Source organism: Pagrus major, chromosome 17 (assembly GCF_040436345.1).
Source record: "Pagrus major chromosome 17, Pma_NU_1.0".
NCBI classification, from domain to species: domain Eukaryota; kingdom Metazoa; phylum Chordata; class Actinopteri; order Spariformes; family Sparidae; genus Pagrus; species Pagrus major.
Genome location: NC_133231.1, coordinates 17,463,134 through 17,485,650, shown reverse-complemented (window position 1 = coordinate 17,485,650; position 22,517 = coordinate 17,463,134). Strand labels below are relative to the sequence as shown.

General features: G+C 42.0%; 2 protein-coding genes across 3 annotated transcripts; one reads left to right on the top strand and one right to left on the bottom strand.

Annotated features, from left to right (window-relative positions):
- The first annotated feature begins 288 nt into the window (after nucleotides 1-288).
- On the top strand, nucleotides 289-15,598 carry virma (vir like m6A methyltransferase associated). Of its 2 annotated transcripts, none has more exons than XM_073485169.1 (27): nucleotides 289-382; nucleotides 872-984; nucleotides 2,535-2,621; nucleotides 4,198-4,246; nucleotides 4,330-4,492; nucleotides 4,607-4,726; nucleotides 5,358-5,573; nucleotides 6,134-6,858; nucleotides 7,207-7,344; nucleotides 7,442-7,668; nucleotides 7,761-8,288; nucleotides 8,388-8,542; nucleotides 9,201-9,283; nucleotides 9,832-9,925; nucleotides 10,322-10,710; nucleotides 10,807-10,962; nucleotides 11,067-11,302; nucleotides 11,382-11,631; nucleotides 11,712-11,929; nucleotides 12,222-12,354; nucleotides 12,999-13,139; nucleotides 13,236-13,390; nucleotides 13,655-13,751; nucleotides 13,903-14,069; nucleotides 14,172-14,521; nucleotides 14,958-15,104; nucleotides 15,205-15,598. In XM_073485169.1, the coding sequence occupies exons 1-27, from the start codon at nucleotides 320-322 to the stop codon at nucleotides 15,408-15,410; spliced, it is 5,406 nt and encodes a 1,801-aa protein (XP_073341270.1). In that variant the 5' UTR covers nucleotides 289-319; the 3' UTR covers nucleotides 15,411-15,598. The 2 variants fall into 2 exon arrangements, with proteins under 2 accessions (XP_073341270.1, XP_073341269.1); XM_073485168.1 differs by having other exon boundaries at nucleotides 5,358-5,603.
- A 1,508-nt stretch (nucleotides 15,599-17,106) lies between these two features.
- On the bottom strand, nucleotides 17,107-21,145 carry rnf41l (ring finger protein 41, like). Its single transcript, XM_073484860.1, has 5 exons — nucleotides 20,940-21,145; nucleotides 19,603-19,742; nucleotides 18,004-18,166; nucleotides 17,788-17,908; nucleotides 17,107-17,511 (listed from the first exon to the last, which is right to left on the bottom strand). The coding sequence occupies exons 1-5, from the start codon at nucleotides 21,143-21,145 to the stop codon at nucleotides 17,107-17,109; spliced, it is 1,035 nt and encodes a 344-aa protein (XP_073340961.1).
- Between the last annotated feature and the right edge of the window lie 1,372 nt (nucleotides 21,146-22,517).

Genomic DNA, 22,517 nt, shown 5'->3' with positions numbered 1-22,517 from the left:
TTGTATTAGTTTCATTAGTCTTAAAGCTTAGTTTATAAGCTTGTTAGTTAGTTAGTTAGTTAGTTAGATAGATGAATATTAGATAGTTTAATGACAACAGCAATAATAATAATAATAAATAGTAATAGTAATACCTTTGTTAGTCAGGTCAAGTTGAATCTATAGCTTTATTTATCTTTAGAACAATATAAACATGTTTTTTATGTATTTGTTTAGTACATTTATTTGCTTGTTTATGTTTTAACATCCGCTCGTGCTCCGGAAGTGATCACCATCCCGGAAGTGAACCCCTCGCCCGACCACGGACAGCAAGAAGGCGATGGCGGCAGACACAACAACGGAGCTTCTTTTCCTAGATACGTTTAAGCACCAGAGTGCAGAGGTAACATTTGGCCGCCTGAACACCCTCTAGCATATTTACTTCTGAACCGCCTGCATTTTATACTCACAGCGGTCATTTTCAGGAGTTTTAGAAGATGATGCTCAACTTCCAAGCTAACGATGTCAACTTGGCTAATATTAGCACTACTATCATGGGTGTTATGATACCGTTGCAATTCACGGCTTTGTTCCTATGTACACTTCTTTAAGTGTAACCCTAATTATACCAAATACACCCCGATAAATGTGATTTATTTCCGTAATCATACAACCCCACGCAGCTGTCTCATTTTGCATCCCTGCGCAGTTTGTTTGCTAGTTAGCCAAGTGGCTAATGCTAACTTTAAAGTCTCACCCTGGCCGTGTTTACCTCAGAGCGGGTAGTAAAAGTGACTCTTATGATGTGCTCTGTAAGTTGTGGTTGTCGTGTTTAGTTAAGCATTGTAATATCCAAATGTTTGCATTAATTATAATGTTCAATGCACTTTAGTTAACCAACGTGGATGTGGTGCGGTTTCCTTGCGGGGTGCTAATCACAGAGGTGCGGGTCATTCCTCCAGGGATCAAAGCACACAGCAACTTACCTGACAGCAGAGCATTCGGGTAAGAGCCCTATAACACTCTCAAACACTCATCCATGCAATAATTTGCCATTGATATTATAGTTTGGCCATCCAACTTATATTAACAATGGGAAATAAATATTAGGTGGGTCAAGGCTTACCCAGCAAACTGGCAACTGAATATAGTTGCAGGTTGGGATGCACCAATCGTTAATGCTGGATCTGTTGAAGGCTGCACAAGTCAGGCTGCTAGTTCAAATAGACAAAGTTAAATATTTATTTTTTAAGGTAATGTAAACATTGAGCGCTTACTGACTTGTCAAAACCTCTGTTACTCATTTGAATGTCACTTAATTACCTTCCTGGCTTCTGCCAGAGAAAAAAACAAAGACCTTACTCATCGCAGCTTGAATCATGTATAACTTTAGTGGATCTTAACACATCAGGCATTGAGGTAATCTGCAGACTCTCTACTTAAAGATGAGGCCATACCTTTTTCAATGGATGGATGTCTTGACTTGCCCAAAATGTGGCCTGCAACACACAAGAAAAGCATTGTTTTAAGCATAGCAACGTGCCTCAATGCCTTTACTTTATCGCAACACTTTTAATAACATGGTCAAGACTGCCTTGCTTGACATTGTTTCTTCCTGTGATGTGACTATTGCACATGTGGACATTGCAATGTCGATGCTGAAATAATATATTGTGCAGCCCTATTCCAGACCTCATTAGCAGATTGTGTAATTATCATTATGTGAGTCACAATAATGAGGGTTTCTCTGTCAGTGTCATTATACAATTCTGTATTTCCACTAATGTTTAGATTAATTCATTCATGCATTTACAGTGGGCTGCCATGTCAGTATTTAGCACCACTGCTTTCACTGGCCTAATGTTACCTTAGTTAGACTGGTGCATCCCTAGTTGCAGGATATCCTTAACCTCATTCCTAATGATGATATATCCCCTCTGGACACACTCCTTTGCTACAGATACCTGAGATGGATATGTGTGCCTGTAGGAAAGTAGTTTGACACCTGAGCTCCATTGTTGTGGGGGTCCTGATTCCCACTGAGCCTGTTGGGTGTGATGGAATTTAACTGAATGAATGGTCGCAGTCCTCAACAATGCACAAACCTGGGCAGAACAGGCCTCTATATTGTGTAGAGGTGGGCGATTTAGATAAAATAAAATCGGGATAGATGTCCTTTTGTATTGATGTCCTTTTATTGTGATAATGTACATTTTCTGAAAAATCATTAGAGAAACTGATCTTCGATAATGTCTGTTTTGGCAAAATCGGCCGCTTAAATACGTGACAAATCAAAGATTTTCATCACATTGATCCCAGTTTCTGTTCATTGATTTGAAACATTGCCTATAATGGCCTAATACACGTAGTTCAGTACAACAACACTGCTAACTGTGACCTCAGTAATAAATATGCAATTTAATTTACTCCTTTCCAACTATGTCACCAAAAACTGAACATTAAAAACTTAATAAAAGTAGGATCATTGTAAAACTGTTGTATTGTGGATCGAGTCCTGACCGCTTCATATAATGTGTGTGTGTTTTTGTTTCCAGGGAGACGTCTCCTCATGCCTTCCAGTTGGAGCTGTTCTTCAATAATGTCACCAAACCTAACAGCCCCTCGTTCCACAGACTGGGCAGGTCGGAATGATTTTCACTCTCCCTCCTTTCGTTTCGTTTCGTTTCACCTCTAATCCATCTCTTTATTTCCTGGGGAAATCTCTAAAGTGCTTAAGCTATAGGTGTCTGTCTCACCTGTAGAACCAGTCGTGGTAGCATCTGAGCCCTGTTCTCAGAGGCCAGAAGGGTGTGTGTGGGTACGCACCCACCCATATTCAGCTCTCTTTGTTCTCATGCTGGCTAACTGGTCTCTCCAGAAACTCAACCCCACCCACAGTGTAGCTGAAAGAGGCTCAAAAACGGAGAGGTCCCAGTGATATAGATGAGCAGAGGAATGTTTGAGTCAAATGTTTTTTTTTTTAGTCTAACCTCATAATAACAGAGGTGTGTACAGTAGTACCGGAGCGTAAACTTCTATTTAAAGGTGTGCATTGTGTAAGAGTGGCTGAAAGCTGGAAATACGACACACCCCAGTTATTATCTCTGCAAGGAAAGTTGGGAGTAGATTTTTTTTCGTAACCTGTCTGATTGCTTTTGAAATGTCTTCCAGTTGTTGAAAACAAATTTGACTAAAATGTTTTTCGGCAAATTAGTCTTGGCACAAGAAACCTTAATGGAATAAAAGCAGAATAATTGTTTTGGTTTATTAAGGCTTTATTGTAATATCAAAAAATATTATGTCCTGACAGAGACTTGATATAAATTTGAAATATTAGATTTTTAATAACACTAATATAGTAGATTCAAATGACGTATATAAGCAAATGTGCAGGTATGATAATAGCCAATTTTAATCACGGTAAACTACCTTGAAAACTATCTATAGCTGCAATTGTAATTGTGGCCCTTTTAAAACGTTGTCCTACTTACCTGGAACCACTTGCAGACGTCAGTGGATTGTGTGAATACTTCAACCAAGGACCTTCCTTGTTCCATCTGAATGTAATGTACAGGTCTGAAGAGTTGAGAATTGTATTATAATTCACAAGAAAAGTCAAAATTAAAGGAAAAAACAATTCTGTGTAGCATAAATATGATTTTTCGGCATATTACAAGGTGTCTGCAGGTCGTGGAAAAAGCCTTATTAGGTGTTAAAAGTCTTATATTCAAATATCTGAGTTATAACATGTTTTTGAATTCGATCACGGGCTGTCTGAGGACATTATACAGCTAGAAGTTTTTAACTTATTTTTTTTTACTGGTACAAATGTGAAACAAAATTTAAATTGCATTCCCTTTGGCATTTATAGGTTCTTTAAAAGTCTTGAATTTTTCTTGGTGAACCCTGCAGAAACCCTTTTTATAAAGTGAGGTGATGCCCTTTATTAGATAGTGACAGGAAATGAGGGGAGAAGGAGTGAGAGATGGAGCGTGATGAGGGAGACATACTGTAATTACACAGTAATTTTGTTCTGGTTGGAAAGAGCTTTAAATAGGACTTAACAGTTTGCTGCCAAACTTGCAGTCAAATTCTATTTTCTAAAAAATAATCTGTAATAGTAAAGATAAATAGACAAACACAAGTTTAAGAATATTTCAGCCTTGGTGTATAGTTGCTCTGATGTTTTAATCTGCCCTGTTTGCTTTCTTCCCTCAGTCTGGAATATGATGAGAACAAGTCCATCGTGTTCAGACCCAGTGGAAAGGTAAAACATCCTCAACAACAAGATGATTTTTATTTTACATTTAATGTCACTTTGTGAACAACTAAATGTGTTGGTATGTGCAGGTGAACACAGACGGCCTGGTGCTGCGTGGCTGGTACACCAGTCTGACTGTAGCAGTGTACGGAACAGCAGAGCGCTCACATGGACATGACCAAGGCTCACCCCCTCCTCCTCCACCCCCACCCCCTCAACAGCCCAGTGGACCCAAGAGGATCGTTAAACAAGGTGGGCAATTTGAAACTAGCTGATGCTCTCGCCGAAACAGGAACATCTGATTAGCAGGTCTCTTATTGTCTTTGAATTCTTTGCTAAACCTCCAATCTATTACTGTTTTTTTAGAGTGGGAAAAAGATGACCAGTATAATGGCAGCCCACCCAGACCAGCACCCAGAGGGCCTCGTACTCCACCTGGGCCTCCACCCCCGGATGATGACGATGAAGAGCAGGTCCAAGTGACAGGTCAGAACTGTACACATGTTTTTGTTATATCAGCCATTGTTAGATCCTGAGTTATCAATAATGACAGAGATGCTGCTGTGGTTCAAACATCTTCCCAGTTGATACTTCTCATGATTAAATTTTGCATCAGTCGTTCTTTTTTATAATCGAGAAATTTCCACACCTCTAATACTGAACCATGAATTTTGTTCACTGTTGCCCATCTATTGTCCAAAATTGGTTAGTTTATAACCAACATTTTAAAAAAATGAATTCTAACTCGGTTGCTCAATGTTTCAGTTAATGTCAGTACAATGAGGAAATGAACATATGCCATGGAGTTGAAAGTTAGCCTCCTGCAACATATATAATTGTTGCTACTGTAATGAAAGCTCTGCACAAAGGGCACAATATGTTAACTATGATGGGTTAGAAATGCTAAGCAAGTCTCTACATGCTGATTGACACAATGTACAGAAATTAATATCCATCGGCTGCCTGCAATGTGGCAATTATATTTAAAAAGGTCAACGTATAATCGTGTCACAAATAGGCTAAAAATGATCCTAAAGCTGTTTTGTATAAGCGGGTTTGCATGTTTACATGTGTGTTGTGGTTATGTTGGCTGAACTGTGTGCCCTCTGGTCTACAGTGGGCGTGGTCAAAGATGAACCATGCCAGGGCCGTGACGACTACCTGGAGGCTGTATCACCTGAAAGGTCACTGCCTGCTGATGAGACATACTCAGATGCTGAACAAGAGGAAGAAGGCGACGAGGAGGAAGAGGAGGAGCAGGAGGAGGAAGAAGATGCACGGACTGAGGGGAGCGCTCCAGAAGAGGAGGAGGAAGAAGAGGAGGAGGATGAGGGTGAGGACGAGGAAGAGGAGATGGAGGAAGGTAGGGGAGTTATTTTGTGAGAGTAGGATAGTCTATGATCCCAAATGGACACCCGACCCTGAACCTTTTTGGTATCGCAAACTCATCAGACCTCCCAGGGTGCCACGGGGTCCATTTGGGACTGAGTGACAGTTGGAGAGAGAGAGTGTGTGTGTGCTCTGGCATGCTGCCTCCACCTTCAATCGCTGGATGCTCCAAACTCTTAGCTAGCCCACCTCCTGGGCTGCTCTGAAGGCTTATGATCGACGTGCATAAGCTGTCATGTTGAGGTCGACCTCACACATTCTCACAGCCGTGGCTGACGCTTGTGCTGTCATCATATCCTGCATGTCAAACTAACCCTGCATGTCTGGAGTGATACTGCCGTGTGTGAGAAAGCGTGTCTTTATATGCATTTATGAATGAGCAAGGGTAGAAGTCGCTGGCTCCTCATTTCAATTCATTTTTACACTCATCTATTTTTACAAAGGATATTAAAACTCTTGTTAATGATTTATTATCTTTTGTCAAATTTCTCCTCTTTCCTTCAGGTGATGATGGCTATGAGCAGATTTCCAGCGATGAGGACGATCTGGATAATGGCAGCTTCAAGTTGCCCACCTTTGACATGGACTACACTCCTGAGGACCTGGCATCCGTCCCACCTGTCCAGTATGACCCATATGAGCGAGAACTCAGACCCCTGCTCTACTTCACCCCTCCATATAAGACCCGCTTTGATACCCAGTTTGAGAAGGCCAGGGTGGAGGAACCCAGGGACCCTGGTGGAACAGAAGCAGGTTCAGAGGAGGCTGAGGCTGTGACACAGCTGAAAGATCTGCTAACAAGTATTGGAGATGAGAGAGATGCCCGCTGGGTCGCTGCTCTGGAAGAGGCACCTGGACTACTGGCCAAAGGGTTGGCTTATTTAATTAAACAAGGAGAGCGAGAGATGGAGGGCCCTGTTGGAGTTTTAACCGAATGGGTACTCCAAGCTCTAAGTATGGAGGTTGCTCTCACACAACCCATTGCTCTTAACCTCAGACAATTGAAAGCTGGTGCCAAGCTAGCGTCATGCCTAGCAGAGTGCCCACAGGGCCTCACAGCAATGCTGCGTGCAGGGGCTCTGAATGTGCTGCTGGAGCTGCTGAACGCAAACCATGTCTCCTCCACACTGAAGCTGAGTATCCTGAGAGCTCTGGGTGCTTTAATCAGCGTTCCTGCTGGCGTGGAGGCTTTCTTACACGCAGGAGAGTCGGAGAAGAGTGGCTATCAGGTTAGCAACACAAAGACACTCAGTATAGATTTTCTACTATATTTCTTTAGTATGGATCCCCGTTTAGGTATTTTCCTTTACAGCTAGACAATAAGAATAAAATAAAACTTTTAACTAAAAATATGATTACAAATGAACTCAGTTTACCATTTGTCATGATTCAAATGAGTCAGCTTTTAAATAAAGCACATAATAAACCAATGTTATTGACCCAGGATCTAATCTGCTTCAAAGACTCACCGCCTCCCCTTCACATTTACAGAAAACATTCAGAAAGCACTTACTAGTTGAATGATTTGATACGTTTTTGCCTCATCCATCTGACACTAAGCTTTATGTCCTTCATAGCGTTTGGTGCAACTGTTCCTGCGTGAAGAAACAGTGAGGGTCATAACAGCCGGCAATGCCATATTACAGAAAAGCCACATGTATGAGGTACTGGTGGACCTGCAGCGTGCAGCATCAGCGTTGAGTGAACCACAGCAGGTAGAGATACACACCAATTCACACACACGCATAATAATGCTCACTTCAGAGACTAAGTATATTTTTAATGATAACCACGACTGACTGTTATTCTCAGGAGGACATGGAGGATGCCGACAGCCCCATGGAAGAAGAACCATCACTAAGCTCCTCCCCTGTGAGCGAGGCAGAACTTGATAGGCTGGCAGGGGTTTTGGAAGAGTTACATCACCTGCTGGAGACGGCCCCTAACTGCATGGTACAGCCACCTGGGAAAGCGTTCCCCACTTCTGCTAGAATAACAGGACCACAGGAGCGGGACGATCCATACCCAGCACTGTACAGGTACACAGTTCAAACATATATGCAGAAGCTCTGACATAAAGTTGAATGTAACTATGACCTGATTCATCATAATTCACTTTGTCCTCTATCAGGTATATGCATGCGTGCCATTTCCTGGAGAGCATGGCAGCAGTGTTGTCAGCAGCTGCGGCGGCCGGCCACCTAGGGGTCACACAAGCTGTCAGAGAGCTCCTACGCTTCCTGTCACTCACCCAGTCCGGTCTGCTCTTCCTTCTCGCCCAGCCCACTCCCGCCAACCTGCTCCTGCGTCTACTGGCGTCAGTGGCAGAAGCCGAGGGCGAGGACACCACCTTCACAGGGGGAGAGAGTGGTCTCACGGGGCCAGGGTTTGGTGAAGAAGGCTTCGGTGTATGGCTGATGCAGGCGCTGCACGCTCTGCAGGGGGTATCAGAGCTCATGAGCCATGTGGCCACAGGGGGAGACGGAGGAGCTGGGCTAGAGGAAGGTGACAATGCAGAGGTACTGGGCATGCTCCATGCCCTCTACCTGATGACTTTCACACAGACTGGACGCAGTGCTGTGGCTCATGTTTTCAGCATGGAGAACAACCTGTCGTGTCTGGTCACACTGCTGCAGCACCACAGCAAGGATGGACAGGGGTACAGCTCTCTCCTCCTTTTTTCTGTGGTTTTATTTTAGACACCTGTGCAGTGATTTCTGAATATTTTTTTACTTCTTTGTCTCGTTTTTTCTTGTAGTGAGGCCAAAGCGCGCAAAGCAGTGACCTATAACTACGCCTGTATGCTGGTGTTGCTGGTCACGCAGACCTCTAATGAACTGCGGATGATGGAACAGTATGCAGCCCCGCTCCTCGTCATAGCCAAGGCTGATGACACCAATGCAAAACTTCAGGGTAAATATTACCACTGTCGCATTCAAGTATTTTGTCATTAGGGATGAGCGAGTACACCATCGTCTGTATTTGTTCAACCAATTAAATTATCTATATCTGTATCTGTGCACAGAATGGCTGGAACTAACCAGAAGTTGTAAATTTAAGCCTGAGAATGATATGTGTTGATTAGAAGAACGATTTACAGAACAGCCTCAGAATCGAGCTTCAGATCGAAGTTTTTTATAGACTTGAATGAATTAATGTATCAGTAAAAACTTCAGGATTGCAGTCCAAAGTATACTGGAGTTTTGTTGTCTTGATCCGTGTGCTTCAGTAAACTTTGGACTGCGTTCCTGAAGTTTTTCCTGATAATAGATTCCCCTACTCTGAGAACACTGGACATGCTCTCAGCTCCACGTGAAACAGCTGAAGTGTGTTTAACTCGTTCCTTCATCCTTGAATGAATTAACTACAGTTAGCTGCCTGATGAGGATTTTTCTTTGTCACAAGTAGAGATACTGACACATTTTACTCAGATGATATTCGTTTACTTATTTCTGCCAAGTAGTAGTAAGTATTTCTACCTCGCTCAACCCCACTTGGCCTATATGATCATTTTTATTGTGTATGTATGTGTTTTTCCTTATTAAAATGTGGGTCTTCCTTTGTACTTTAGAGCTGAACAAATGGCTGGAGCCTCTGGAAAAACTCCGCTTTGAGATTGGCAGCATTCCCACCCTAATAGACTACATCAAACAGGTACCTTTCTCTCACTGCTGAGGTAAAGCAACAGTTCACTACGTTCTCATTTTCATCTTCAGTCCTAATAACTCCTGAGTCCTATTAATGCCTCGGTGGTAAATCTCTTCAGTTGGAAGCGTTTGGGTGGCAGCCAATGAGTTGTCTATAACATTTAATTTAGGGAGTCCATCAGCGACTCTCTCTTCTGACTGTACAGGCACTGGTCTCTTAGAGTACAGTATAATACAGTTTATTAAATCAAGAGTTATATTGCATATGTTAATGTTATTATCAGAGGGAAATGGTACTATGCTGTCAAATCTTATAACTGGGCCAGCTGACAAGGATGCAAACTTTAAGAACAAAACAACTTAACTACAAGTTTTCATTTTATTTTGTACCTTAGAGCCACCAGATATACAGTATCTCCTCTTGGAATGCAGAGCTACACCTACAAGTCTGAACTGCTCAACCGTCTACCTGCTCTATATCATATTTGAGTTAAGGCTATATGCAGATAAGAGAAATATATGTCATTTTTAACGTGTGTCTTTTCTTGACTTCAGAATGTGGAAAATGTGTTGACGGCAGAGGGAACAGGACTGGTCACTGCTCTCAGGGTCCTTAATCACATTGCCTGCCCCCCACCCGCTGTAGAAGGTAAAGACATAGAACATTATTTTTGTAATAGGTCAGCTGATAAAAATTGTCTTTTAGTTTTGATTTCTTGAATATTAAATGGCACTGTGGAGTTGTCCTGTAAGCAAACAAAAGCTATGTTTACATTAAGAGTTACCACAGAAACCATACACACACTCAGACCAGAAGTCCATTCAACAGGTTTGTCCACATGGATATACACAATAGGCTTTAATTGTATGTATCCTAACAAACCTGTTTCATGGATTTCCTTTCTCATTAAACCTTTTAATAAGATAATTGTGTATGTTTCATATTCTAAATCCTTTATGGTTTACATCCATATCTAAGAGCTTGCAGTCTTATTTTTTTGTATCTTTTCTGATCTTTTTTAAAATGTCGTTCTCCTTTCTTCAGGTCAGCAGAGGGATCTTAAGTGGAGTCTTGCAGGAGTCCAGCTGTTCTCTGGCGAGGGTCTGGATACGTGTGTACGTGTCCTACAGAAGCTGTGCAGCGTGTTGCTGCAGCCGTGGCGTGTGCACGGACACATGGGCCCCACGCCACAGCGCTGCATGATCCTCAGTATATGCATCAGCACGCTGCGACTGCTGCGCACCATGCTGACGGAGCTGCTGCGCGGGGGAGCTTTCCAATTCAGGGACACTCGTGTCGCCAGCGTGTTGGTGTCACTCCACATGATCGTGTGCTCCATCCCAGCATCTGGCCGTCTAGACGGAGAGGAGACCCGAGTGCAAGCGCTCATCGTTGATGTACTGCTCACCTTCACGCAGGGTGTTAATGAAAAGGTGTGTGAATGATGAACAGTGCAGGGATGTTTGTTTAGCCAAGAAATTTGGTGCACAAAGTGTTAATGGTAGTCAATGTGTGTGTGTTTGGTACAGGTGACTCATACAGAAGAGACTCTGGCCAGTAACACGTGGTCTCTGATGCTAAAGGAGGTTTTGGGCTCGCTGCTGAAAGCTCCTGAAGGTCTGTTCTCCGGTCTGACGTTGCTCTCTGAGCTCCTGCCTCTTCCACTGCCAATGCAGAGCACTCAGGTAACTCGCTCCGTCCTACTGGTCACACATCTATCCTGCACCTCATTTCACCTCCTGAGGATTCTTGTCTTAGCACTGGCATTAATAGATCTTCGGCTTCGTAGGTGATATCAGTCCAAGATGTGGCTGTGGCCTTAAACACCAGGAAGCTGTGGAGCATGCACATACGGGCACAGTGGAAAGTGTTTTCGGAGGCGTTCAGGTGTGTGTGTGCCACTAGCTGCCCTCCTCTTTTGGCCATGCTGAGGAGAATGTGCGTTCAGCTGGCAGACCTGTCTTCACCCACCGCAACGCTCATCATGAAGACCCTGCTGGAGCTGCTGTTGGAGGAGCTACAGCCGTGAGTGAAGGAAAGACACTCATAGTTTGTGTTTATGCTGTGAATTGTATTCTAAGTGTATGAACTGTGGTGATTGCAGGGCGGAGGGGAAAACTGTGTGCTGGGGCCAGGTCCTGCGGCTGCTTTCTTTGACGGATGCTCTGGTGTCACAGAAAGCGTGTAAGAGTGCAACGTTGCACCTACTGTCCGGGTCGGTGTCTGGAGATGAACAGCTGGCTGATCTGTTCCCCACGTTGCTGTCTCTTTTGGTTCCTCCAAATGATCACCCCCTACAGCAGCAGCAATGCAGCGAAGTAGTGGGGACAATATTACAGTCACTGTGTGACCAGGTAAGCAGTATAGTGCACATAAAGGCAAACGTGAACAAGTCCTGAAAAGGAATAAAAATATGAATCTCCATCTTCATCAGGACATTTCTCTGGTGGTATCTCCACCTGGTGAAAGCTGCGTGTCAGAGGCTGAGCAGCTGGCCAATGCACTTCCGGGACGCGAGATGATGTCATCTGTGTGCAGCACCTTGTTGGATGTTTTGGGGAACTCCGAGAGCAGCGTCCCACTCCTCCTCACCTGTATCAGGACTTTGACATTCCTCACTGAGCATGACTATGGACTCTACCACCTCAAAGTGTAAATGGCAATGCTTTCTCACCACTGTCTACTTTTAATAATCTCTTATTTCTCTTGGTTCACACTGAAATTCACTTTGCATTCTTAAGCCATTCAAGACGTGTACACAAGGGTTAAACATACAGTTACACATATGATACTATGCATAGATGTACAAAGCACATCAGACAGTCATGACAATTATCATAACACATTATATCCTCAAGGTTCAGATCTCAGTTAGCAACAAACTGATTTTGGTTTTCATTATGACAGACAGATGTATGAAAGAATTGTTCAATCTCTTCTTCAGTGCTCTGAAGAAACATGGTGCAGGTCTGTGCTCGCTGTTGAAGAGATTGGTGTTTCCCTTCAACAAGGACTCAGCAGATCTGCTCTCAGCTCTGCTCGACTTCCTCAGACAGATCGCCAACACAGAAACAATGGTCAGTATCGGTCAGCTTGTGCATGTTTCTTATGCAAGTACATGTGTACAACTGTACATGCTCTCAAAGTAACTGTAAAATTACTGTTGTTAGGGCTGCAACTAGCCATTAATTTCATTGGTGATTAATCTGTCAATTATTTTCACAATTAATAGATTAGTTGTTTGGTTTATAAAGTGTCAGAAAATGATGAAAAATGTTGATCAGGGTTGACGTCCCTAAATGTCTTGTTTTGTCCACAGCCCAAAGATATTCAGGTGACTGTCATTGAGGAGTAAAGAAACCAGAAAATATTCACTTTTGAGAAGCTAAAATCAGAGAATTTAGGCTTTTTTTCTTAAAAAATTACTCAAACCAACATTTTTTGAAATACTTGGCACTTGATTTTAATAGTTGACAACTAATCGATTGATGATTTCAGCCCTTAATAACTAGTAACATGTTTGATGAACTACAAAAAGTGACAACATTGTTTTTTTCAAGTTTTCATGCTTACACTAATCATTAAAACTGCTTTAAATTAATTCCTAGGCATGCGAGAGCTGAGTCTAAATCTATTAATTTTGCATATTTAAGTCTTGCACATTTGCGCACAGTGTGTGATGGTCAGATTTTATAGTTGGATCTGTTTGTGTCTAATTCAGTGTGTTGACGAGGTCCAGGGGTCGGGCGAGGAGCCTGTCTTCACTGCTCCACGGTTACTGTCGGGCTCTGAGATGAAAGGTCTGCTGCAGTGGGAAGACTCAGACTCTCATCCACTCCCGACTTTGGAGAAACAGATAACGGTACAAATTGTGCACACTTGTAACTTTTTTGGAAAGTAAAGATTGATGCTTCCTTGGTGTTAAACTAACTCTGTAAGGCTGTATGTTGGTCTGTAGAAACTGTGTAAGGAAGATGATTCACTGGAGACCATGTTGGAGAACGTGATTGTGCTGAGGCAGATGCTGGAGACAGCCACAGACACTCCTCCTGTAGCTGAGACTGAGCCCACTCTGCCAGCACCCGAGACACTCGGAGCCCAGTTTAATAACAGGTACAAAATGACATGCATGAAGATTTTAAATTTATCAATTTTATCTTAATTCATTCATCAATCGCAGGGAGGCAGCTACCATCACAGTCAAGACAATTTATGACTTTTGAAATGACAGTATTATTTTAATTCATTTAAACATGACATACTGTATTTGCACCACTAAAGCCAGATGATATACTGAAATGAGCCTTGTGTCAATTTTGTGGAAAACTCTGGATGTAATAATAAGTATAATTTGCCTCTGTTGTTTTTTTTCTGCAGGACGGTGTTCATTCTGTCTGAAGCTCTGGATGAGCAGCTGAAGACTCTGTGGTTCTCCCCCTTCCAAACTGATGACATAGAGGCAGACCTGGATATGGTAAGTTTGTGTGTGTTTGTTATAAACACTGTGGCAAGAAATTTAAGCAAGATTGGATATATAAATTACACGTGATCACATACAGTTATGGAGCCGTTTGTTGGTCTGTATGTGGTTGGACATTATGTCTATCATTTTGTGTGTGTGGCAGGTGAAGGTGGATCTGGTGGGTCTGGCTCAGGAGTGTTGTCCAGAACTGGACCTGAAGGCAGAGCTGGAGCGCTCCTTCCTGTCCGAGCCGTCCTCTCCAGGTCACACGAAGGCTCCAAAAGGCTTCCGACTGGGCAAACACAAACATGAGACATTCATCACATCAAGGTACAGCTCCGGTGTTGGGTTGCATTTTAATTTCATGCTATCTTCATACAACATCTTATTTTAATCAACTGACTGAACGTCACCTTGTGTTTGCCTCTTTAGCGGTAAATCTGACTACGTCGAGCCTGCTAAGAGAGCCCACATTATGGCTGCTCCTCGCGGCCGTGGAGGTCGAGGAGGGTTTGGACAGAATCTCTGCCGACCCCACGATATCTTCCGCCAGCGCAAACAGAACACCTCCCGTCCTCCCAGTATGCACGTGGATGACTTTGTGGCAGCAGAGTTTAAAGACATTACAACCCCTCTCGGACTTTTGCCCCCTAAACGGCCCCCAAAGAGCTCCCCCAAACCCCCCACCAGAGGACTGTTCACTGGCAACAGAGGCAGAGCCACCTTCCACAGCCAGACTCGTTTTTTCACTCCACCACAGCCTAAAGGTGTTCTTCTATCTGGTATGTACACACACACACTCATATTGGAAACAAAACTTTCTTGTTTAATAAGGTGATAAAATGTGTGTAGGGAAGCAACTAATAATTAGTTTCATTGTTGGTTAATCTGTTGATTATTTTTCTCAGTTAATCGATTAGTTGTTTGATCTATAAAATGCCATAGAGGAGGAGAGAAACCAGAAAATATTCACAGTTAAGAAGCTGGAATCAGCAAATTTTTACATTAATCGGTTATCAAAATGTATCAAAAGCTTTGATTATATTTTGCAGCTTTAGATGTGTGCTTATTATCTTCCAAGTTATTGTAGATAAAGAACTCAGCCTCCGCAAATGTTGATACATTGCAACCAAGCTTAGACTTGTGTGTTTTAAGCAAACACCAGAACCACTTGTCAGCCAGTAGAGGGAGATAAAGCCTCTTTTTTTGGTTCTGTAGGTAACTACACTCGCAGAGAAGGAGGCCGTGGTTCCTCATGGAGCGGACAGGTTCCAGCTGTCACCCACAGAGGAACCTACAGTGAACCCCGCGGAGGCCAGAGCAACTTCACACGTGGACCGCTGCCCTCCAGACAACCCCCAGCAAGTACGGACTGAACACCCACATTCTCTTTTTGCTTGATTTTACACAACGAATGATTCACAAAAGACTGAACTTAAATGATTTTGTCTTCTCTTTCTACCAGGTGCTTACCGACTGGCTCCACGGGACCGAGCCCCGCGGGGAAGAGGAGGCGCTGGGCTGTCGTGGCTTAGTGGGGGAGGAGGCGGCGGCAGCGCTGGAGGGGGTGGTGGAGGAGGAGGAGGGAGAGGATCTCAGGGGAGCAAGTTCAGTGGTGGGGGAGGGAGCGGAGGGGGGAGGGGCAGACATGTTCGCTCCTTCACCAGGTAAACCCACCTGGGCATTGACTGAAGCCTTTCATGGCAACATATGGACCAATCAGGATATTAAATATACTGTCTCCATGGAAACATGGTGGGATGATGTTGTCACGATGACGTACAGACTCTGTGTTGATGTTTTATGTTTTGTTATCATGAGTTGTATTCAGAGAATAAAGTTCCGAGTAACCAATCTAACACGTTTTTGTTTTTTAGCAGATACCAGATGAAACAGTAAACTGATGTAGACGACGAAAACTTCGCATAACAAGCCTGTATCATGTTTTTAAAAAAGTGAAACTTGAACAAATGTTCCACTCGGCAGATCTTGAAGGTCCTTCAAGGTGCAAGAATTTAGTGTAAAAAGCCTAAACTACACACAGCCTTGTCCACCCTCAGCACCAGAACATCCAGGTAACCATACCAATGTCAAAGACTAGATTGTTAGCGATACATGCAGTTTAAGGCTGTTGTGAAATCACATTTTTACTACATGATTATCGTGGCTAGACAAATTCACAATAATGACATTGCGATATATGTAGAAATTTGGGGGTAAAATGCTGACAATCAAATCTATCTTTAACTGTTTACTGTGTCTTTTGTCCCTTTTTCAGCAAATAAATTACCCTCAAAAACATGTTTAAGGAGGTGGAGAGAGTCCAAAACTATAACTGTAAAAAAAATAAAATAAAACTGTACAGGAAGAACAATTCAACTGATTCAACTACTCAATTACTGGTGAAAAGGCAACCAGACGAATTGATCAACAAAACATGCACAAGGACTAACATTTTAGCTGGATTATTATATTTCAATATTGCAGGACCCCTAATGCAGTTCTGTGGTCTTCATTGAGATGATTACAACCAAAACACATTAGGTGTTCACCACAAATTGTACTGTACAGTATAGCATGAAAGATATAGCCAGAGTTGCTTTGCATGCCTTGCTTTCATACCTTAGACCAGACCATGGCCAAATTCCTCTTGGAGGGCCAAAACTGAAACAGGGCAGCAGGGCAAACGCAAACACCTATTGTATTGTTATAGCGCATAAAAGGCAGTAGCATCCTAAGTTCTCTTATTTCGCTGCCTTTTCTGTGAACCTCTGCCTGCTGTGCTCAGATGCACTTTAGACACCCTTCTTTAGACTGACACCTATGGAAGATTACTAATTCTGAGTCAACAAACAATTTTGAACATTTTATGTTAGTTAAAAATGTAGAAGTTGTGGATTAGTTTTCGCAGGACACCAAAAAAGCAAGAAATGCAGAAATGATGAGGAAACTAGGAATAATTTGGTCCTGAGAACAAGAAAATCACTTGAGGTAACTGTTTTTAATTCAAACCTGATGGACACAAAATATTGACATTACAGAATGATCTGTTTGCATAAATGATCAGGGGAGAGTCTACAAAGTGAATGAATGTCTGCAGTTTCTCATTAGCCTACGATCAAGATCAGTTTGTAGAATTACACAAAAAAGACCTGGAATTCAAACAACATACATAGACTATGTTTTTTCTCCTTCATCTGTTATTTTCAAAATAAAAAAATCTATGACTGAAATGCCAGAAACTACAGAACCTACTAGGCAGACATTACATTTCAGTGGTAAATTCTTGTTGAAAACTGCCAAATATAAAAAAAATACAAATTTAATCTTTTCTGGTTTGGCCAATCCTCCCACCAGTCCCATCTTCTCAGATGACCGTCACCTCCCGGCTCTTCCTCTTGATGCAGTCTAGAGTCAGGCTCCTGGTTCCTCCCTTACGCGCCCCCTCTCCCAGCTGAGGTGATGGAGGTGGACCTGACATATTTAAGCCCTGAGCTGAATGTAATGATAGACTGGAGGCATGTAAAGATGCCTCTCTCTGCTGGTGTCTCGTCGGCTCGGTGTGTAGTTCCCATCCAGACGTCTGCTGGTCCTCCTGATGCTGCTCCCTGGCTGCCTGTTCGAGGGGATGCTGACTCCTGGTTGGCTGCAGGTCTCTGAGGAGCTCCAGCAGTTCCCTCTTCTCCAACTCTGCTTCTGCCAGCTCCTGTCTCCTCAGACGCTCTGCTCCTAACAGGGCCCGCATGTCGCACATCACACGGGACAGCTGACCCTGGATGGAGAGGACACGAGATAACAACATGCATCAACGTGGTTTCACAGCACAAACCTATCCTAGTTGATAAGTAACCTGTTCAGTTTGCTAAAAATTTAAGTTGTATTTACTTAATCTTGTGAAGTTCCAAATTAAACTAAACTCAAGTGAAATTAACTTGTCCTTAAGTGGGAAGTGAAGTAATGTGCCTTCACCTTTAATCTTCACTTCAAGCCTGTTGGTGTTCCCTTGAAAGCCGAGGGGTTAAATACATGAGAAGGATTGACAGGTCACCTTGAGCTCCTCCACCTCGTTCTTCAGCTGCGACTCTTTCTGCACCATGTGTCTCCTCTGTGAGTCCAGCCGTGACTCCATTTCTCGTCTCACCTCCTCCACCTTGCACAGCATCTCCGCCCTGTCGTGAATATTTAATGAGACACAAATATGAATTTAAAAAAACCTTTGCTCTGTGTTCAGGATTTAGGAGAGAATGTGAGCACAGATACACACCTGAGCAGCTCCACCTCAGTGCGCAGCTCTGCCACACAGTTATGCTGTGATTGGTCGATGGAGAGAAGAGTGTGGCCGCAGCCGTTGGGACACTCCCTGCTGCGGAAGTTACATTCGGACAGGTGAGCCTCCAAGCCCCGCCTCTCTACCTGCACAGGACAACCTGAGAGGACAGCAGCACAGAGATGGACAGGCCTCATATGAAGCAACCATGTACCCAGTTCACATGTCTTACAAGTCATAAGACTATAGACAGGAGTGGAACACACAAGTCAAATTGTGAGATAAAGGTCACAATGATGTGATGAAAAGTCACAAGTATGAGATAAAAAAGGCAAAATTATGAGATAGTCGAAGATATTAGATACATGCTCATAATTTTTACATTTATCTCATAAATAAGAGTTTTTATCTCACAGTAATGATGTTAAATCTCATGATTTCAACTTTTTTCTCATAACTTTAACATTTTATCTCATATTTATGACTTTTAATCTAATAATCATAACTTCCAATGGGAATTTCTTTTCATCAAGGTTAGTTTTCATCCAAACTTTTTTCTGTAACTGGTGGAAAAGGGCTTCCAGACAGCAACAGAAATATCTTGTGTAAAACTGTAAGCTGCTGTGTAGTATTTAACACTGCAATAAAGCCACTCTGCATGCACACACTGTGTAACTGTACCTACCACAGTAGTAACATATGTACTCTCCATCTGCCAATGACAGGTCACAGATGCATTGTGAGCACAAGAGCACATGCTTGTATGTACATACACACTTTTAACTCACTCATTAAAGAGTGATGGAAAGTTGACCCTGAATGCACTCTGTGTGAGGTCTGTGGGGGGCTTTCAGGTCCCATAGGTGCGCTAGTTTGGGATGTAGCCATGGCAACAAAAGAGCCACCTGCTGCTCCCACACACACAGGTGTCACGTTACCTTCATATGCCACACATCCACATGGAAAACCATTTAACAAACACAAACACGACCCATAATCATTATAAATGACCAGTGATGTAAAAAGTACCGTAAAGTCATACTCAAGTAAAAGTAAAGATATCGTGCTAAAATATTACTTTGGTAAAAGTCAAAGTCGCCCATTTCTACTAGAGGAAGAGTCTTACACTATCTGAAATAAAGTGTAATTAAGTATCAAAAGTGCAAGTAAAAGTAAAATTATATATATATATATATATATTTCATGTATGTATATTCTGTATATGATGGTTTGACCAACTATACAGTACTTGAGTAAATGCACTTAATACATTCTATCACTGCAAAGAACATTTACTCAAGTACTGTGCTTGTACTTGTACTGAGGTATATCCAATTTATGCCACTTCTTTTCAGAGGGAAATACTGTACATTTATTAAGTGCTATAGTTACTAGTTACTTTGATTTTCCATACAAAATACATGATGCATTGTTATAGATTAAAGGCCCCACAGACCTGACAGTTCTCATCCTCAGGTTTGAGTTATGAGAAGCTCTGCTGGGATTTACGTGAAGTCATCATTATAAGAACAGATAAGTTGTAAATTGACCCACGACAAAAGTACAAAAGTAACCCCTTGGTGTGAGGCTTCTTACCTGTGTTAGAGCAGGATACGAAGGCGAACTCGCACTCATCCTCATGTGTGTGCAGGCTCTCCAGCGTGCAGACCACCTCACAACCCTGCCCTGCATTCACACAACGAATCTGCAGACGGGTCAGGTCATTACGCATGTACCTGTCAACAAACACAAAAAGAGTATCAGAGAAATAAGAACAGAGAGGCGTGTACATGTCTGACCCCAATGAATAGTCGAAAGAAACAGTGATAGAATGTAACTAAGAACATTTACTCAACTCTGCTACAATCTGGAGGCAAATATTGTACCTTTACTCCACTACATTTATTTGATACTTTCGTTACTAGTTACTTTGCAGATTGCAGGCTGCATTAGAGCCAAAGTAGCACATTTTAAAATGTATTTATTTTATCTGCAATGGGATAAAAAGAAAAAACATTGTTTCCAGTAATCAGAAAAATGCTGATAATCAGTCAATCGATAAACCTGTTGTATACAGTTTTTATATGTGTAATTTACTTTTACTTGTACTTTTAATACTTTATTGCCAGAAAAATACTTTTGATACTTAAGAACATTTAATATCAGATACTTTTACTCAAGTATGACTTCGGGTGCTTTTTACAACACTGGAAAGATATTTGTGGAACCGGGACAGACGTCAGGACAGAAAATGTTTTTTCACGTTCCGGCTAAATATGATGTTTTGGGCTATTTTGCTGCCATAACATGTCTTCCTTTAGACTAGGGGAAAGACCACGTCAAGAAAAAAACCCCCAAACATTTAGATATTTATTTTAGTCCAGATTTCTGGATATGTATGCAAAATAGTTCTTATTTATTAAGATGGCCAAATTTGCGAATGTAAATATAACATTTCATGAAATGCGTCACACAAAAAATGATTGTCTTAATATAATAATCAACTGGGGAAGTTTTATGGTTATATCTATTTTTACCTGTTGGGTCGGTTCTATTTTCGTTTTTGTTCACATATCATTCATAGCCTGTATGTAACATTTTATTTCCTGAAAACATGGTTATGATTTATCGATTGATAAAAAAGAGATATCCAACATTTCCCCTGTGAAAACCTTTGAGTCAAATGTGTCAACAAAATGAAACAAGAAATTATCCAATGTTCATATTACTGTTCTGGAAGTGAGTGCCAATTAGTGTATATATTTAATCAGAAAGTGCCTAATTTGCACATTTAAACATAACATTTCAGAAAAGAATTGCCTGGATGCAAGTCACCTGTTAATTTTTTACCTTATTAGCCTGTAGTATCTCCCCATAAGACTGAACTATTAAAATGGAGACCTAATAGAGGACACACAGAGATGTAGACGGACCTGTACAGTGGTTTGAGGCTGCTGACGTCCAGTGGAAGTCTGTCCTCGGGACAGGAGTGGTGATGGAGCAGCCAGCTGCTGATGCAGGCGCTGCAGAAAGCATGTTCACAGGGCGCCTGGAGGGGGCGCTCCAACACGTCTCGACACACACAGCACAGAAGACCCTCATTCACATAACCCACAAACCTCTCCAGATCATAACCCATCCTGCAACCACACAGACAGGTTAAACAAAAGCTGGGAATAAAACTCTTCAAACCTGCTACAGCCCATTTGTTTCTTGTTTTGCTGATAATCAACTTTAACAATAATGTTCCTACCTGACAAATGAACTACTTCATCCAACTCTTTCTTCTTCCCTCCTTCTGTTGGTTTCCACCCCTCTTGTCAGGTAAGACCTTCCCTCTTATCTCTCCACAACTACGGTCTCTCCTTCTTCATCGTCTCTCTCTTGACTTGTTGCTACATCGAGGTGAGGGTCTCCTTTCCCTTAAAGCCCTCCCCTACCTTTGGGAGTGCGTCTCCATGGAGAGGTATCCCTTACAACGAGGGTTCAGGACACAGGCAGGCAGCTGTCAGACGAGATCACATCAGATCAGATCAGATCAGACAGATATACGGACAGAATTACAGGAGAAGACAGACACACTCAAAAACAGAAGAATTCTGCAGCAGTGTGTTTTGCTCATTTCCTTACCGATGAAGCTGAGTTCAGAGATTACTGCTGTCCCTCAACTGTTTCTGTCTCTCTTAATGACCATCCCTATCCTAGGTTTCTCTCTCTCTCTCTCTGGATGTAGGATTAACTTGGATTACACTCTCTCCCTCCCTGATTGGATTATAGGCTGCATGACATCAGATGACACAGACCACAGAAATCAAAGAGCAACACAAACCTCTGGACTCATCCCAGGCCCTTTATATTCCTTTAACTTCCATTTCAGTTCGTCAGCATTGAAATAAGTATTCAGATCATTTACTTAAATAAAAAGTCCATGAGTGTACACATCATGCACCAGAAGGACTTCTATCAGTCTTATAGCAATAAAAATTATATTGTTTATAATGAATGATACATTAACACCAAGGCTGCATTGCTAGTCATAGTGTACCAAACATAAACTATTTTAACTGTTTGGTATATAATATGCTCATTATAGACATTTAAAATATTGTTCCAGTACTCCTACAATTACTGAAGTCAGAATTGTACTAACGTTCAGTACTTGAGTAAATGCAGATAAGTTCCACCAACAATGCTCTTTGTACGTCTTCAAAATGTATGGTAGTGTGAAAACTAAAAAAATTAGTATTTAATATTGGGATATGGGTGCATATATGCATGTGCATTAATGTGTCACATTATTGTTGGGGACCAAGAACATTCACAAAACAAGTGAAAGTGAAGTGATTCAAGTGAAACTAATTTTCAGTAGTGTATTATTAGAAGTACCAGCACATAAAAGAAACATTAAATAAATTAATAAAGATCACTTTACTACTGCACAAACTCCTACACCAACATCCACATGTTCCCATCTATAAAATCTATAAAATACAACAAAAGACAACAACAAA